Source organism: Sinocyclocheilus rhinocerous, unplaced genomic scaffold, assembly GCF_001515625.1.
Source record: "Sinocyclocheilus rhinocerous isolate Xijiao unplaced genomic scaffold, SAMN03320098_v1.1 scaffold2849, whole genome shotgun sequence".
NCBI lineage: Eukaryota > Metazoa > Chordata > Actinopteri > Cypriniformes > Cyprinidae > Sinocyclocheilus > Sinocyclocheilus rhinocerous.
Window position 1 is genome coordinate 343629 of NW_015642055.1, and position 17829 is coordinate 361457.

Consider the following 17829-nt stretch of genomic DNA (forward strand, 5'->3'; position numbering starts at 1 on the left):
TTTTGTACTTTACAACGCTCTGGAGTTATTGGAAATGTTTGGATCAGATGAATTGGAAACAATTCTATGCAGCCACCACTGGAATCGTGATCTGTGAATAAATGGATCTGTTATGATAGTATAAATAATAATAAACATAGTCACCGTCGCTAAAAAAAAGCCTAATTAGTTTGTTTTATTTCACAGTATCAGTCTTGTCGGGGCTAAAATTAGCCTATATACATTAGCTATAACATTACACTAGCATAAAAATAATAGACTAATAACCATTATTATTATGGCTATTTTGTCATAACATTGAAGTAAGCTATTATTGATAACAGCCAGGCTGTTTTTCTAGCCAAACATAGCCTACCTGGAACTGTGGCAGATTGAATGACAGCAGTTGTTGTATTGGAGGTGTCCACCCGGCTTTTTTACGAACAGGAATTTTAGCTTAGCAATAGAATATAAAAACAACTAGAACAAAAGTTGCTAGGCAACAGTGACGTGCATTTTCAAACGTGGGAAAAAGTCGCAAAAGCAGAAATTATACGCCGTCTATAATGCGAACGGTCAATTTGACCGCTTTGGCCATTCAAGGTAGAAATATCTCTTTTGTGTTTTGTAACTTTAATAAAATAACAATGTTATAATAAAATATACACACATTTAGGAAAAGTCAGGGTATTATAGTTATATGGGTTTTATTTCAACAAAGTTATTACATTTTAAAATTTAAAAATGGTCAAAATGACTGCCTTGGTACTACAAGTGGTAGATCTAGTGTTAAATTATCAATATGAAACATTCTAAAAAATGTCCCCGTTTAGGTTGTGGTTCATGTGTGTTTGTGCTGTGAAACCTTTACTTACTTATTTTATAAAATAAAATGTTTTTAGTAATGTTTTAAGATGAACACTTGCCGGACTGAAGCAACTTAGGTTTATTGGATTACCTATACATGGTATTTTTATCTCTTTTGTGTTTTGTAACTTTAATAAAATAACAATGTTATAATAAAATATACACACATTTAGGAAAAGTCAGGGTATTCTAGTTATATGGGTTTTATTTCAACAAAGTTATTACATTTTAAAATTTAAAAATGGTCAAAATGACTGCCTTGGTACTACAAGTGGTAGATCTAGTGTTAAATTATCAATATGAAACATTCTAAAAAATGTCCCCGTTTAGGTTGTGGTTCATGTGTGTTTGTGCTGTGAAACCTTTACTTACTTATTTTATAAAATAAAATGTTTTTAGTAATGTTTTAAGATGAACACTTGCCGGACTGAAGCAACTTAGGTTTATTGGATTACCTATACATGGTATTTTTTTTTTTTTTTTTTTTTTTTTAAATCACTGATAGTCACAAATGTGAATATCAAATATGACCAAGCTTTTGATTAATTTTTATTTGTACATTTCTCAATCGGCATTGCATTATTTATATGTTTTGACCCCTACAATAAAAACTACAGAGCATTTAAATACCATCTTACTAATACAAATTATTGGGAAATATAGAGTGACATCTGATATTTATATGCATTTTATATAAGTAATCTACTATAATATTATAAAGACCTCATTGATTTACATTACAAGCTATAAGCAGATTTTCTCAGTTTGGACACCTGAATAAAATTTTGTCCTTCTCTAATATGAGCTCCATATTCCCACTATGTCATTCTGAGTCATAAAAGCTTGATGTGTCAAATATGATAATCAAAAGTCCATTCCATATCAAAATATTTTGACTATTATTTCACATTTTAGGCTTTACAGGGTTAATCTCAGGGGGTACTTGAGGTAAATATTGTTGGTCAAAGGGTTTCAGCTGGCATAAAAAAAGCTTGGAATTCATGAACTGATGAAATGCATACCTTGAATGCAATGCATGTTGTTTTGGATAAAAGCAACAGCCATAAATGCGGGTGTAGGCATAAATGTGAATGTAGTCAGCATTCTGTTTAAAATTGTATGTCACTAATCATTATTGTACTTTTCCACAGGGTCACATGCGTGAGGGCAAGTGCCACCTGCTGCTCGGCAATGCTATGGCTGCCAGCCGCTGCTTCCAGAAGGTTCTAGAGCTGGAACCAGACAACAGTCAGGTGCAGCAGGAGGTACATTGACTAAAAATACCAAACACCGTTACGTCTCATTGCAGGTGTCCATAATCGCCTCTCATTCATAAGGCCTCTGACTAGTGGTCGACCGATACTGGTTTTTTGACAGCCGATGCCGATATCTTGGAAAGCAGGATGGACCGGAGGAGAAGCGCAGCGTCGCGCCACGTCTTTAAAATTCAAACACTTTATTTTCTATGAGTGTAGGCACACCGGTGGCGCCGTTCGGCGTCTGTCCACGGCGCCCAGCTACGTCGTGTTGTACTTGTAAGAATTGTTCTAGACATGCCGAAAATTTTAAACGAATAAATGAAAGTTTTATTAACAAAAGTTGCGCTTTGGATCCGCCATCATATAGTGTCAGTCTTCCCGCATCACTCTTGTCACGTGACCCGGTTTTATTTCTCAGCCCCCCCCAGCTCAAAATACGTTCCCGCGGCTATATCCCGCCTTGAACACATCGGCCAAACAGGAAAACTTATCGGCCAATGCCGATATTTGAAAAATGCCAAATATCGGCCGATATATCGGTCGACCACTACCTCTGACCTCCTGTGTCTCTTGCAGCTGAAGAACGCAGAGTCCATACTGGAGTTTGAGCGCTTGGCTGAGATCAGCTTTGAGAAGCGAGACTTCAGGATGGTGAGTGTGTTTGTATTACTCTTCTAGCTGCTGAGAGTCTGATGTACAGGTGAATATAAGTGTGTGTCTCTCTGTAGGTGGTGTTCTGTATGGATCGGGCATTAGAGCCCGCTTCTGCGTGTCACAGGTTCAAGGTTTTGAAAGCAGAGTGTCTGGCTCTGCTGGGACGCTACCCAGAGGCCCAATCTGTCGCCAGGTAACAGCACTATAGTGTTACGGGAAATGTTTAGTTAATAGTTAACCGATATATGGTTATTCAAATTAAAGCTATGTTGATATAAAATTATTCGGTGATAGCAAATGAAGTACAGTATCTCTTTTTGCAGTATAAGCCTGTTAAAACAGGAAGTGTGCTTTTAAGTTTTATTGTATTTATTTTTAAATGAATGTTTTTAAAAGGTCTCACCACGTACAGTATTTTTGTGCACATTTTCTATATATTATAGACAGATGTACGTCTGCTACTGCCCACATAGTTTTCATCAGTGGCAGCTCCTGCCAATTCTTTTAGGGGGGGCAATTCAATTCTATTCAGTTGTCACCCATTCAATTGATAAATTAACGGCTAGTTAAAGATGTAAAGTAGGCTTGCCGCGATAGACGGTGCTGACGGTGATACCGGTGTTAAGCCGCAACACTGGTTACGTCACTTGCCCACTGCGTCACCGACCCCCACCGTCGTTTTGATTTTTTTATAGTAATAAAAATCATTTAGTTCAGTAAAAGAACAGACACTACAATTAAAAACTGAACGCGGCTGCTCAATGCAGCGTGCTGAACGACAGTCGCATCACAGATCAGATTTAATTTCTCCAGTGAGGAGAGTGAGTCGAGCTGACTGACAAGAAGAGTGAGGTGAGACAGACAAGAAGAGTGAGGTGAGACAGACAAGAAGAGTTTTTTCTTGTTGTTAAAATTCAAAATAGTTTTTAAATATTATTGGATGTCACTGTTCCCACCAATCCTTGCACAAGTTAAGGTTACGCATGATGACGAAAGCACGTTAGTGCTAGCCCTCCCGGAACTCATAGAGATTGCATTGCAGTGCCTGCAGTTCGAAAAAAAATGATCTTTGCATGGAAGTCTATGAGAGCACTCGGGGCGATTCTCAGTCTGACAGAAATCGCCCAAAAAGGGGCGGTACTACACGAAACACGACTCAACGCTAATTGGACTATTTAGAGGCAGAACAAACAGTCTAGAATAGTGAAAGCTAGCGTAACACTGTGGTTGAATGTGAAAGAAAAAAAAAACCTCCCTTTCGCGCTTTGGTGGTGCATCGCCCTAATGGAGAAACCGCTCCTGGTTTTCATCATCCTTTGAAAAATCCATATCAGTTGACCACTGATGTATATTTTCTATCTCACTCTTGCTTTTTGCATCTTCAGTGACATATTGCGGATGGATTCCACCAATGGCGATGCCTTGTATGTGCGGGGATTATGTCTGTATTACGAAGACTGCATTGATAAGGCTGTGCAGTTTTTCATTCAAGCGCTGCGCATGGCACCAGACCATGAGAAGGCCCGTCTGGCCTGCAGAGTAAGTGTATTTGAATGCATTATAAGTATTCAGATTAAGGTTCTAGTTCAGCCAAAATTGAAATTTTGCTGAAATTGTACACTCCCTCGGGCCATCCAAGATGTAGATGAGTTTGTATATCTATCCTACCATATTTGGAGAAAGTTAGCTTTACATCACTTGCTCACCAATGGATCCTCTGCAGTGAATGGGTGCCGTCAGAATGAGAGTCCAAACAGCTGATAAAAACATCACAGTAATCCACAAGTAATTGATGTAACTTCTGTCTATCAGTGAAGCGATAAGCTGTGTGTTCATAGGAAACAAATCCATCATTAAGGCATTTTAACTTTAAACGGTTGCTTCTAGCCAAAGTGTAAGTTTTAATCCATACAATTGTTCTCTCCAGTAAGAAAAAGTCCTTCCCCTGTTGTTCTCTCACATCAGAATCTGTCGACATATTATTTTAGAACTGCATTGTGGAAGTGATTTTAAGCTACTGAAATGCAAACAACAGTGCTATGTGCATGCGCTGTATGTGAGGCTGTTTCTAAGCGAGGCACGCGCACATGAAGACGCTGCTCATAGAGTGCATGAGTTTTTGTTGCTTTATAGGCCTTGAGCGGTTAAATACACATGTATCAAAATGACAGTCTTTGCAAGCATTCTCGTAAACGGTCATTTAGGTCTTAAAAGAAAGTGAACAGCTGAGAAAGAAAACACACGTGTAAAGTTATATTGGATTCGGATGTTCGGTTTTAAAAGGGAAGCAGCCTTATTCCTCCTTTCTGTCATTCATGATGATCACACAACAGTGGAAAAAAAATCTCTCACTGCTCTAGACTAAATCTCTCATCTCTTTTATACTTTAATAAGAAGAAATTTTATTTGCACAGTGAAAACTGTGTTTTTTATTTCATTTATACAATGTATGTAGTATTTCTTATTGTAGTTTTTTGCCCAATTGCTTTTAATTGGTTACTTATCTTCAATGAGCTTGACTTTTCTTTTTTTTCTTTTTTAGGCTTGTATTAGTTTTTCTGTGATATTGACACTGGTGACAAGAAGGATGAAAATTCTATGGTATCGAAAACTTTGATATCATAAAAACCTTATTAAAAGCAAAAATAACTATATCGTGATATATTGTTAGTGATTATCGAGAAAATGACTTGTATCGCGATATAAGATTTTGGTCATATCGCCCATGCCTAGTTTGAAGTTAATGTTTTAATGATGAGTTTATTACAGACATGCAGCTTCTTGCTTCACAAGATGTTAATTGATGCCCAGGAGTGGTGTTATTGTAATGTTTTTTTATCAGCTGTTTGGACTCTCATTTTGACGGCACCCATTCACTGCAGAGGATCCATTGGTGAGCAAGTGATGTAATGCTAAATTTCTCCAAATCCGCTGCAGTGAAGAAATACATTTGCCAACATCTTTTATGGCCTGAGGCTGAGTGTATTTTCAGCAAATTTAACTGTTCTTTTAAGTTTTAGTACAGTGTCTGTAAAGTATCTAATTGTTTCTCTGTTATAGAATGCTAAAGCCCTAAAGGCGAAGAAAGAGGAAGGGAATAAAGCATTTAAAGAGGGCAGCTTTGAGGAGGCATATGTCCTCTACTCAGAGGCCCTGACCATCGACCCAAACAACATCAAAACCAATGCCAAGCTGTACTGTAACCGAGCCACCGTCGGATCCAAGGTCTGCATTTGGTTTGAATACATTATCAGTATTGGAGTGCCCCACAAGGCCAAACAGTAGACCCTTTTCCCATTCTGAAGCTGGGTCACGTGTGTCTGTCTCATTTTGGTCATTGTTTGGCACTAACACATGACGTCTCTCTCTCTCTTCTCTGTGTCTTCAGTTAAACAAACTGGAGCAGGCCATTGAGGACTGCACAAAGGCTATTAAACTGGATGAGACCTATATTAAAGCTTATTTGAGAAGAGCCCAATGGTACGTCTGTGTTTCTACACACTTTAAACACATTTGAAACTTTATTTGTTGTTTAACCTGTTCATTTTGCACTGTAGTTACATGGACACAGAGCAGTATGAAGAGGCTGTCAGAGACTATGAGAAGGTTTATCAAACAGAGAAGACTAAAGGTGTGTGTTCATTTTGAATGTGCATTAAAATGTTTCATTTCCATTAATTTTTTCTGTGTGGTGTGTTTCAGAACATAAGAACCTGTTGAAGAACGCTCAGTTAGAGCTGAAGAAAAGCAAGAGGAAAGATTATTACAAGGTCCTTGGGGTGGATAAAAATGCCACTGAAGATGAAATCAAGAAGGCCTATCGTAAACGAGCCCTGATGCACCACCCAGGTACATATTTCATTGAAAGAATCACAGCGTTTTCTCCTTATACAGTCTATATCTGCAAATTCCCCAGAAGTCTGTTCTGTAGGCAGTAATGGGGCCACCAGTGTGTAAGAAAGTCCTAAAGTTTTTTTTTTTTTTCTTTCTTCCTGATTCTGTAACAGTCTCTCTTGTATTTTTCACAGACCGACATAGCGGAGCGAGTTCTGAAGTGCAGAAAGAGGAAGAGAAGAAGTTTAAGGAGGTGGGCGAGGCCTTCACTGTGCTCTCAGACCCCAAGAAGAAGTCCCGCTATGACAGCGGCCACGACCTGGAGGATGACGACATGAACATGGGTCTGTCTCCTTCACACATTCAGCATCTTCTCATTTCTCTTTCTGTCAACACTGTTTTATCCTGTAATATGGGTTTCATTAATGCTTCGTTTATTACGTAGTACTGTCTTTCAACTGAAACTTTTTCAATAAAAAAAGTCTAAAAATATTTTTTGATTTATGTATGGTGACTAATGATTTTGTTTCTTTTTATTTGCTCTTTTTCAGACTTTGATGCCAACAACATCTTCAAAGCATTCTTTGGTGGCCCTGGTGGCTTTAGTTTTGAAGGCAATTCATGTAAGGCAAACCTTTATTTACTTCTCATACATTTATTAATCCCATGCTCAGACTGTACAGTAAACCATTGAATTTCATTACTGTTGTGAAGTTTGTGGTTGGTATGATTTTTCATGGTTTTGAACGACTTCTCTTAATGCTCACCAAGGAATCATTTACTTGATCAAAAATGCAGTAAAAACATTAATATTGTGAAATATTATAGCAATTTAAAGTTTTCTATTGGAATATATTTTAAAATGCAATTCATTCCTGTGACGTCAAAGCTGAATTTTCAGCATCATTACTCCAGTCTTCAGTGTCACATGATCCTTCAGAAATCATTCTAATATGCTGATTTGATGCTTAATTAACATTATCAATGTTGAAAAGTTGTGCTGTTTAATATTTTTGTGGAAACCATACATTTTTTTCACAATTCTTTGAACAAAGTTTAAAATATCAGCATTTATTTAAAGTAGAAATCTGTTGTAACAATGTCCTCACTGCCACTTTTGATCAATTTAGACATCCTTGCTGAATAAAAGCATTAATTTCTTTCAAAATAATCGTACTGAACACAAACTTTTAATCGGATGTGTAAATGCATAAAATTAAGACTACTGTAAAAATACATTCTACAGCTGTTGTGATGTAGCTCATTTGTGTCAATATTTTCTCATATTATATTCAACTCTGATTCTTTTCTTTTCAGTGTCACTAAATGTTTGTTTTTTTTCCTGCAGCATCTGGACCTGGAAATTTCTTCTTCCAGTTTGGCTAACTTGGCAACTTTCAGCATGTATGCAGTAGTTTCACAACCTCTGAATTCCCCTGAACCGGACTACTCCCCTCCATCCCTGCTCTCTGATGTACTACACTCTGGTGTAATGGGCTTTCGGGCTCCACAGTTGGACCTGCGTCTGTGCCATTGACTTGTTTTACTGCTTACGCACAAAGACAACAACGGCAGGGGCATGACCATTCTGTACCAGAAAAACAACATGATGCATTGCACAGTTCTCTCTCTGATCGGTGTCCTTTTTGGCTCTTGTATTCCAGCTTTAGTTTTATTGTTTTGTTTTGCTTTTTTAATCCACTCTATCGAATGTACCCTGAATTCATTGTCATTTTCACTTTGTTCAGCTTTCAAAAGCTTCAACTACAACTTGAGTTGATGTTTGGGGCAACATAAGATGGTGCTACAGGCAAATCTGCTGTTTTTCCCAGGCTCACTCGAAATACTTTAATCTCATTTCCCATCCGCCCATAAACAGCCCCTCTCCCAGCATATTAGTGATCCAAATCCAAAGCACGTCAGAAAAAAACACGGGTTAGTACAGGAAGTCATCACTGCTAGTGCCGTATAGATTGTTTAAACATGTAGAAAGTCAGAATTCACGCAGATATTATATTTATGCAACGTTTCAAACCATTTTAAAGACCTCAGCAAGCTATTATGTGAATGCAGCACCTCATGCCAAATGTCACCGTAAGAATAACGCTGGTCCTGGGTTTCGTCAAGCGAGTGGATTGTTTGACTACTGCATACAGAGGTTCAGAGAGAGCGAGTTCACGCACCTGTTGACCACGTCCCTCTCTAAGATTCATTTGCCAATGTTGCCATTCAACCTCTTGCTGCATTGTACATTTTACTGGAATGTAAAGTGTTTCTTTGTGTTGATAGTTTATGACCGTTTAAATTTTTTTAACTGAAATACACTCACTTTTTTGATATATATATTTATTGTAAATTTGCTGGATGTGAGCTTTGGATGGATGGATGATATTTCAATACACTAGGATCTACACTCTTAAAGGTTAAACCCAGGGAGAGACTATGTTTGGCCAGCACTCTCATTAACTTCAGAATTAAAGAGCCTCTGGAGGGAGTGAATGTCAGAGATCTGGTTATTTGTGGGCTTGATACCATTGACTCCACAGTGTGTATAATATGGATCTGTGTACATTGCAGGCATGATCAGTGAGCCATGTTTACCGTTTTACCTAAATGTTCCTTGACATTGGATCGCTGAAGATTTGTTGTGCTCCAGCATTCTCTTGCTGTCTTTGACCTGACCGTGTACCCAGTTAGGAAACTGTGCAATTTAAGCATTTGTCTGGAATACGTTCATATTGCTCATCTTGAAAGATCTTCAGTGTATTCAGAAGACAACGTCCATGCTGACTTTGCTCACTCCGCTGGAACAGTCTTTACTATGGACCGTTTTTAAAAAGCCATGTAAATAAAGTAAGCCTCTTTCTGTTTTCCCCTTCACCACATTCTTAACTTCTCTGGCTCTTCTGATACATATTTTGTAGTTTATTTTGCATCACCACAGGCATTTTAACATTCTTGCTATATTGCTATATTAAAAAAAAAAAAAAAAGGTTAAAGAAACGTTTTCTGCATTAAATATGATCTTTATTTTACAATATATTTTATATTTTGGAAATTAAAAGTGTATATGTTACACCTAAGAATTTAAGATGGAATGACGTAGTACGTATTGGCATGTCAATCAAAGGTCTCTCGCCGTTGATTGGCTGCGCAGAGTTTTGTTAGGCGCGTCGCTAGGATACAGCGGACAACTTTCCCGGACTACGAGTACATTTATTTATATGTATTGAATGGTTTTGATGTAGTTTTGTATAAATACGCATAAAATGTCCGATAACGAGGAAGGACAAGGGCCGAAGAGTACTTTTAGCACCTATGTAGCTGAAGGTGACCAGCTGTTCCAGAAGAGGGAGTATGTCAAAGCTATTGAGAGCTTTTCCACGGTAAGCTAATAACTATAACTGGGTCTGGAGATTATGCGAAATACATTTTACATTTCTTACATTAAACTGAGTGCTTTATTTCACACTTTATAAGAGTCTTCTTTGTTGCCCACCAGGCTTTAAGTTTACAGCCGGATGATAAGAACTGTCTGGTCGCCAGATCCAGGTGTTATCTGAAACTAGGGGATGCAGAGAGCGCGCTGAAAGATGCCGAGACCTCCCTCAAAGACAACAAAGACTTCTTCAAGGTGTGTTCACCTGTGCTGCTAATTTCTGTTTTATCTCCTCGTTCGGTCCAGAAGGTTCAGTTTTGAGTCTGATCTGTATGTTCACTTGTCCTGAAGGGGGCGTACTTACATAATCTGAAACCGTATCAGATGATTCTGGCAAAAGTAGGGCATTGCCCCAGAAAGTATGTGGAGACTTGTGTTGTGGCACACTTAAATTTTGATCAATATTATTGCATTAGATAAAGAAATATTAAACCAAGTGACATTTATGTCACAAGCACGCTTTCGAATTTTACAAAAATAACATTGAATTAATAAACAAAATGTTCTGTTTAAAATTAAAACTAAAAGTTTTAAGACAAAAAGGACAGGTCAAACTAGTGAAACGTGAGCGACCATCCACTAAAGTCACCTAAAAAATAGTTGCAAACTAGAGAAGTGAAGTTAGTTCTAGGGAAAGTAACCTTTTCAGATTGACACTTAGCTTGGTATTTTTTATGTAATGCAATGAAATGAACAAATTTTTAAGTGTGGCTTAAGTATCCAAATACTTTTTGGAGCTACTATATATAAACTTTCTAAATTAATAATGTCCAATTCCAGTAAAAGCACTGAATTATCAGCAGTTATGTTTATTTTTCTAAATATTATATATATATATATATTAGTATAAACAATAAATATATAGTATGGGGTCAAATTTGGTCAAAATTTTAATTGATAGGAAAAGTGAAAAGGAACAGTAAAGACTTTTCACATTTTTCCAACAAATGTATTTCAAATAAATGTTGTTTTGAATTTCTATTCATCAAAGAAATCTCATGTTTTCCACAAAAATATTAAGCAGAACAGCTATTTTCAACATTATTAATAAAAATAAATGCTCCTTGAGCAGCAAATCAGCATATCAGAATGATTTCCGAAGGGTCATGTGACACTGAAGACTGGAGTAATAATGCTGAAAATTCAGCTTTGATCACCGGAATGAAATACATTTTACAATATATTACAATAAAAAACAGTTCTTTTAAACTGTAATAATATTTCACAATATTCCTGTTATTACTGGACTTTTAATGAAGTAAATGCAGCATTGGTGAACATAAGATACGTCTTTATATACATGGATTTACTTCTACACATCACTTTAAATGTAATATTTTTACTGGGTTATTAAACCAAGAGATTTTCAGATGAGTGTATATCATGTGATGGCAAGGAGCTGGCTTGTTACCACAAAGCATGTAATGTCATGTAAGAATTATGAAAGAACAATGAAAAATCAGAAACCTGTTTGGTGCCATTGCATGTTCCTCTAGGCGTCCAGTCCCTTTAGTTACTGTAACTGCTTTGTATGAAAAGCTTCTTTTAACAGATAACCTATGATTCTCCTTCTCCATCCTGTCTCCTGCAGGGTCTGTATCAGAAAGCAGAAGCTCTCTACACTATGGGCGATTTTGAGTTTGCTTTGGTCTACTATCACCGAGGCAATAAGCTGCGTCCAGAGTTGCAGGAGTTCAGGCTGGGAATCCAGAAAGCTCAAGAGGCAATCGACAACTCAGTGGGCAGTAAGTCCTCAGACAAAACATGATGAGAAATGTGGAGCTCATATTTTTTGTTACACGGCAAACAGACTTCAGTTACCCACATCTCTCACCCCAACCCAAAAGGTCCTTCCTCTGTGAAGCTGGAAAATAAAGGAGACTTGTCTTTCTTCCACAAATCTAATGGGGTGAGCTGGCTATATTATCTTCTCTATCTCTTGCTCACTCTCTCATTAAACCACCTGCCCTCATCATTCACCCTGCCACTGTTAATGCTTAATTTCAGAAGTTAGTAACACATATTTGTTTGCTTGTTCAAAGGTTCGTTCCAAGCATTTGAATCATTCTCATAAGAGGGAATCCAAAAAGCATTGCCAGAAGATGGGCAAAAATGAAAAAACAGCCAAGGAACTTCTGGGAGAGCTATACAGTGACAGAGAATACTTAGAGAAACTTCTACAAGATGAGGGTGTGTGTTTCAGGTTTTTTTTGTAGACCTTTTCAAATGTCAGATTGCATCTGTGAAAGTGCATATTCTATGAAGTTTCGCAATCTGCTCCTATACAGATCTTATAAAAGGTAAGATACGAACTGGAGAGCGTGTGCAAGATCTGATCGTAGGCTGTATCTCATATCTGGACACGCGGACGGCATTCTGGCAGCAGCAGAAGCCCATCTACGCTCGTCAGCGAGACAGAAAACTCATGCAGCAGCAGTGGAACCGGCTTCTTCACAAGCCTCCCTCAGACCCCACTCGATACGTCCTCGACAGTCTGGAGGAGATTGACACAGGTGAATCTCTGCAGAGTTTGGGACGGGTCAAAGTCCACAGTATAGGTTCCTAGCAAGAAATTTAGCATTAGTCGCATACTCATGTTACACTTGCTAAACCATACACTATCGTTCAAATGTTCGGGAGTTAGAAGAATTTCTTTATATATTTGAAAGAAGTCTCTTCTGCTCACCAAGGATGCATTTATTTAATCAAAAATACTGTAAAAACAGACATATTATTACAATTTAAGCAACTAATTTCTATTTTAATATATTTTAAAATGTAGTTTATTCCTATGATGGCAAAGCTGGATTTTCAGCAGCCATTAGTGTCACAAGATCTTTCAGAAATCATTTTAATGTGCTGATTTGGTGCTCAAGAAACAATTATTATTATCAAAGAAGAAAACAGTACTGCTTAATATTTTTGTGGATACAGGATACTTGTTTTTGTAACTTTATAAATTTCTTTACTGTCATTTTTGATCAATTTCATGCTGAAAAAAGTATGAATTCCTTTAAAAAAAAAAAAAAATCTTACTGACCACAATTTTTTTAATGGTAGTGCATGTAGATGATTTTTAGCTAATTGATGAGTGGCTGACTTTCATCAGGAACAACATTGAGGTTAGGGCGGGATTAAGTTTGGTTCCGCGAATTCACCACACTGACCAAAAGAACAGCTGCTTGGTTGGAAAGTGACTGTGAGATTTTAGACTTATGATCTTTGCCTGACGGACAACAACCCAGGCGAGAAAATTCTGTAGACTTGCACTGAAGGAGAAACCTTATATCAGAATCAGAATAATGTCTTATCAATGCTCTGGCATCACAGGACTTTTGGATGGGCAAGCACTACTCTACATAATTTTCAGAAAATGTTTTGTGTGCTATTGGATTTTTGAGTATTATCTCTTCAATTGACAGCCTTGAGTTCAGGCAACACAGATAGCGGTCTGAAGAAGGCTCGTGAGCTCATGAAGGTGGTGAAGGAATGGTCTGGGGAAGTGCTGCCCAATAAGAGAGAAGTGCTTGGGAACCTCCACAGCTGCATTGGTAGTCATATAATATCAATAGCACAAGAATGAGAAATATGAAACTCTTATGTTAAAAGTTTCTCTTATATTCTATGTAGGCAATGCACTGATGGATCTTGGGAATATGGACAAGGCTCTGCATCATCATGAGAAGGATCTGGAGCTGGCCAAGAAAGGGTAGGCAACCATGAGAGCAGGAAAGCTACCTTTCTGTTTTTCTTGGTTGGTTAATAAACTACAACTCATCCGGTGTGTTTGGTTTGTGCTTCGTTTCGTAGCGACCTGATGGACAGTAAATCCAGGGCTCTGGACAACATTGGCCGTGTGTACGCACGGATTGGCAAGTTTCAACAAGCTATAGAAGTGTAAGTGCATTTGCTTTTAATTAATATTGACTTTGGTGTTGATGTACACAGAGAAATCTATTGTAATAGTCATTTCATTTTGTTCTGTGTGTGTTTGCGTAGCTGGGAGGAGAAGTTGCCTCTAGTATGTGGCGGGTTAGAGAAAGCCTGGTTGTTCCACGAGATCGGCCGCTGTTACCTAGAGCTGAAACGCAACAGCGAAGCACGAGACTATGGCTCCCGCTCACTCATGGCTGCGGATGACATCAGCGATGAAAAATGGCAGCTCAATGCCAGTGTGCTCATGGCGCAGGCAGAATGTGAGTCCAAACTATATTGCCCAGGAAGCTTAATAGACTCTCTGACCATGAATAATCAAATTTCCCACATTGCTTCGAATCAATAGGAGTTAATGTGGTCGTTATGTATATTTGATCCATGCCACGCCGTACAATTAGATCATTTTACATCCTCTTTCTCTCTGACACAGTGAAGCTGGGTAACTACAAGGCCTGTGTGTTGCACTTTGAGGGGGCACTGGACCGGTCAAAACTGCTGCAGGACGACTCTGCCAGCGAAGCCATCCAGAAGGTCAACACAGACATTCCTATCCTGCTCTCTCACTCTCTCCCTCATCCCTTTCACCATCCATCTCGCCTGTGGTCTTTTCTATAGTCCCATTCAAACTACACTAAAATTCTAAATCGTGCAGGATGCGCAATATGGTTTATATCACAGATGATCACAATTGTTGTTTGTTTGACTAAAGGTATACTCATATGTACTATTGTTCTGCAAATATTTATCCAGTCATTTCAATAGGAATACACGCAACCAGAAATTTTGCATAAGGGTGCTTTACACTATACACACTGATTTAAAGTAGCTTTACAGAAATTCATGGTGCTAATGTTTATAATACCTTAATATCGTAATTCCTTATTGTCACATTTAGCAGATTAAAGCTGAGCGAAAATATAGTTTACATTTTGGGCCAATGCAAGCAATCAAGCAGTTGAGATATGCTATTTAGTAAATATCGCTCTACACAAGTATACTGTATGTATGCTGATGAAGTTTGAAATATTTATATTTCCAATTTTATATAAAGAGCTGGACGAAAATATAGTTGCAGTTGTTATTTGCTATATAGTATATATTGCATTACGCGAATGTACTTGCATACACAAATAAAGTTGGATATAATATATATATATATATATATACTATTTTATATATACTATTTTATATAAAGAGCTGAGCATTGTCTGCATTGTCACACTGCGTAGCTCTGCCAACAGTGAAAATTCATTGGACCCAAGTCCTGCTCCTAGTGCATGTTAAATATTAAATGTGGAGATTGATTGTGGAAGCTAAGACACATATCCAAAATTCTGTCATGAAACTCTAGATGGCGCAGTCCGATAGGCCTAACTCAGTCGGACATAATGACATCATTATCACATGGCACAGCTGATTGGTTCTTTTTTGAGCCAATGAGCTGCTGCTCAACATTAAAATTCTTGGCTGTAGCAGTTGAAGCGTGCTTCAGAAATCCTCCACCTTCCCCAGCTCCACCTGTATAGATCTGCTACGGGGCGATTCATGTATGTTTTATGGGGGTTATTTAATGTATGTTATATGTGCAGCAGCAGTATTTCTTACATGCTCACAGCAGCATGGTTGTGGATGTATTGGCAGTAGCAAGTCTCAGTACTTCTGCCGCAGCAGCAGCGTAGCAGATCTATTCCACCAAGACCAAATACATTAACATTGTCATGTACATTACCATTCCAAACCCTCCGAGAGTTGTCATGACAGAACTGTTATTTTGTAACAAAACCTGAACTTCCATAAGCAGAGCAATTAGTTACTAAATATTTGTAAATAGTAGTTGTTTTGTCATAATATGTGACCCTGGAGCACAAAACCAGTCTTAAGTCGCTGGGGTATATTTGTAGCAATAGCCAAAAATACATTGTATGGGTCAAAATTATTGATTTTTCTTTTATGCCAAACACCATTAGGATATTAAGTAAAGATCATGTTCCATGAAGATATTTTGTAAATTTCCTACTGTAAATATATTAAAACTTTTTGATTAGTAATATGCATTGCTAAGAACTTCATTTGGACAACTTTAAAGACGATTTTCTCAATATTTAGATTTTTTTGCACCATCAGATTCCAGATTTTCAAATAGTTGTATCTCGACCAAATATTGTCCTATCCTAACAAACCATACATCAATGGAAAGCTTATTTGTTCAGCTTTCATAAAAATTATTACAAAACCAGTCATAACCTTATGACTGGTTTTGTGGTCCAGGGTCACATATGAACAGATACTTGTAATATTTACATGCATTCATTGATCAGTTTTCTCGTATGTTATCTGATTCTAGACCATCCCATTCTTCTGATATTATATTTCTTCATGATGCTCTGATATTATTTGTTTTACTTTAATCAACGTCTCACCCTGCAGGCTCTTCGTGAAGCAAGACACAGAGTGACTCAGTAAAATGAGAAACCCCTCTGAATAAAATGGCTGCAATCAACTTCCATCTACCAACAAGACAAGTCAGAACTAATGCATCCCTACTAGTGGAATAAAGTTTGCCTGAGGAACTTTGTGCTGGATTGCAGTCAGTGTTATTGGTGAAGGATTACTTTATGACTGCCTTTTCTGTGCTTGTTTCCATATGGGTAAAATGATGTTTTGCATAGTTTTACATAAACTGTCACAGTTTCAGAGGTATAACAAATCATGTGTTATATTTGTGATGCAGTGTCCAAGTGATGTTGCCCAGATACTGTTAATGTTTTCCAATAGACCCACACATGCTGTGACCTTCTGTTGACATAGAGAAATACTCTTTTAATTCATAATCCAACCATAAAGGTTTGAATTTAAAATCATTAAAATGAGTTTTGACCTCTAATTTTACACTCCACCTATTGAGTCAACAAAACTGAACAGAAGTATAAGTCCTGTCAGAATGCTTAACTACGCATTACTGGCAGTTTGTGTGTGAGAGTATTTTTGTGTGGGTTGTATCTGCTATTTATGCGAACACACCACAAATACTTGTGAGAAAGTGGTCACAGCCAACCTGCGTTTGTTCTGAACTCCACTGTGATAGGCTGAAGCAGCGATTCTTAACTGCAGAACCTGTCAGTGCAATGTCAGAAAGCATAACCACTCAGAAATCCTGCATACATTTCACACGTCCCTCACGGATATCAACAAGACACAGCATGCACACTCCAGCTGTTTTCAATTTGCAGGTATGCTCCTGTATAACTGGCCTGTAAACATGCATTCAAAGAGCATGTGGTGCCTGCAGATCCTTTTTTTATTCTTTACGAACTTCATTTTAAAACAAACAATGGAATTGAATACTTTGATCATTTTGATAGGCATGTATTCATTATAATATATTCTGACAATCATGATTACAAGGACCGTACTGAGTGCTGGAAATCAAGTCCATACTTGTGTGAGGCATGAAAAGCTTGAGAAATGTGTTTGCCTTATCCAAAGATTGTTGCAATATATATTTTATGCAGTAGATACTATCGAACCTGTTCTTAATCAGTGACGGTGTATGTAAATGGAAACAGTTTGTGATGTTTGCTCTAAAAGTAGGCCTATATACAATGATTTTTCGTGGGACAATTATTTTACAAGAATGTTCTGAGAAGTTTATTAAATATAAATGGTAATTTTGGGGGGCGCAATCAAAGGTTCGCAAAATTCTGCAATACAAATTCTCCTTTCGCGCCGCTATTACGGTTAGCTAAACACCAAATATCTAAATTACTTTTTAATTAAACACATTTTTCATGATATATTTGTGATGTGCAAAACTTTAATAAAGTGATGAATAACAAAAGTATTTTAATGCTTTTTTTTTAT

At 37.5% G+C, this 17829-nt stretch overlaps 2 protein-coding genes across 3 annotated transcripts in view; both read left to right on the plus strand.

The window, feature by feature from the left end:
* The window catches only part of dnajc7 (DnaJ (Hsp40) homolog, subfamily C, member 7), a 20457-nt gene extending 10993 nt beyond the window's left edge, over positions 1-9464 (plus strand). The window contains exons 4-14 of one of the 2 annotated variants that reach the window (XM_016572445.1): positions 1998-2111; positions 2682-2756; positions 2834-2952; positions 4145-4298; positions 5820-5984; positions 6148-6239; positions 6317-6390; positions 6462-6608; positions 6788-6937; positions 7145-7216; positions 7942-9464. In XM_016572445.1, the coding sequence (XP_016427931.1) occupies positions 1998-2111; positions 2682-2756; positions 2834-2952; positions 4145-4298; positions 5820-5984; positions 6148-6239; positions 6317-6390; positions 6462-6608; positions 6788-6937; positions 7145-7216; positions 7942-7979 (1200 nt within the window). In that variant the 3' untranslated portion in view covers positions 7980-9464. The remainder of the gene's footprint in view (positions 1-1997; positions 2112-2681; positions 2757-2833; positions 2953-4144; positions 4299-5819; positions 5985-6147; positions 6240-6316; positions 6391-6461; positions 6609-6787; positions 6938-7144; positions 7217-7941) is intronic. The other variant, XM_016572446.1, reaches the window with a different exon arrangement.
* Positions 9465-9542: 78 nt separating this feature from the next.
* Positions 9543-17272, plus strand: LOC107755573 (tetratricopeptide repeat protein 25-like). The gene is made up of 12 exons (XM_016572448.1): positions 9543-9979; positions 10096-10227; positions 11624-11777; positions 11880-11941; positions 12075-12222; positions 12321-12545; positions 13455-13583; positions 13663-13741; positions 13843-13929; positions 14032-14228; positions 14399-14499; positions 16396-17272. The coding sequence occupies exons 1-12, from the start codon at positions 9863-9865 to the stop codon at positions 16429-16431; spliced, it is 1467 nt and encodes a 488-aa protein (XP_016427934.1). The 5' UTR covers positions 9543-9862; the 3' UTR covers positions 16432-17272.
* Positions 17273-17829: the final 557 nt, after the last annotated feature.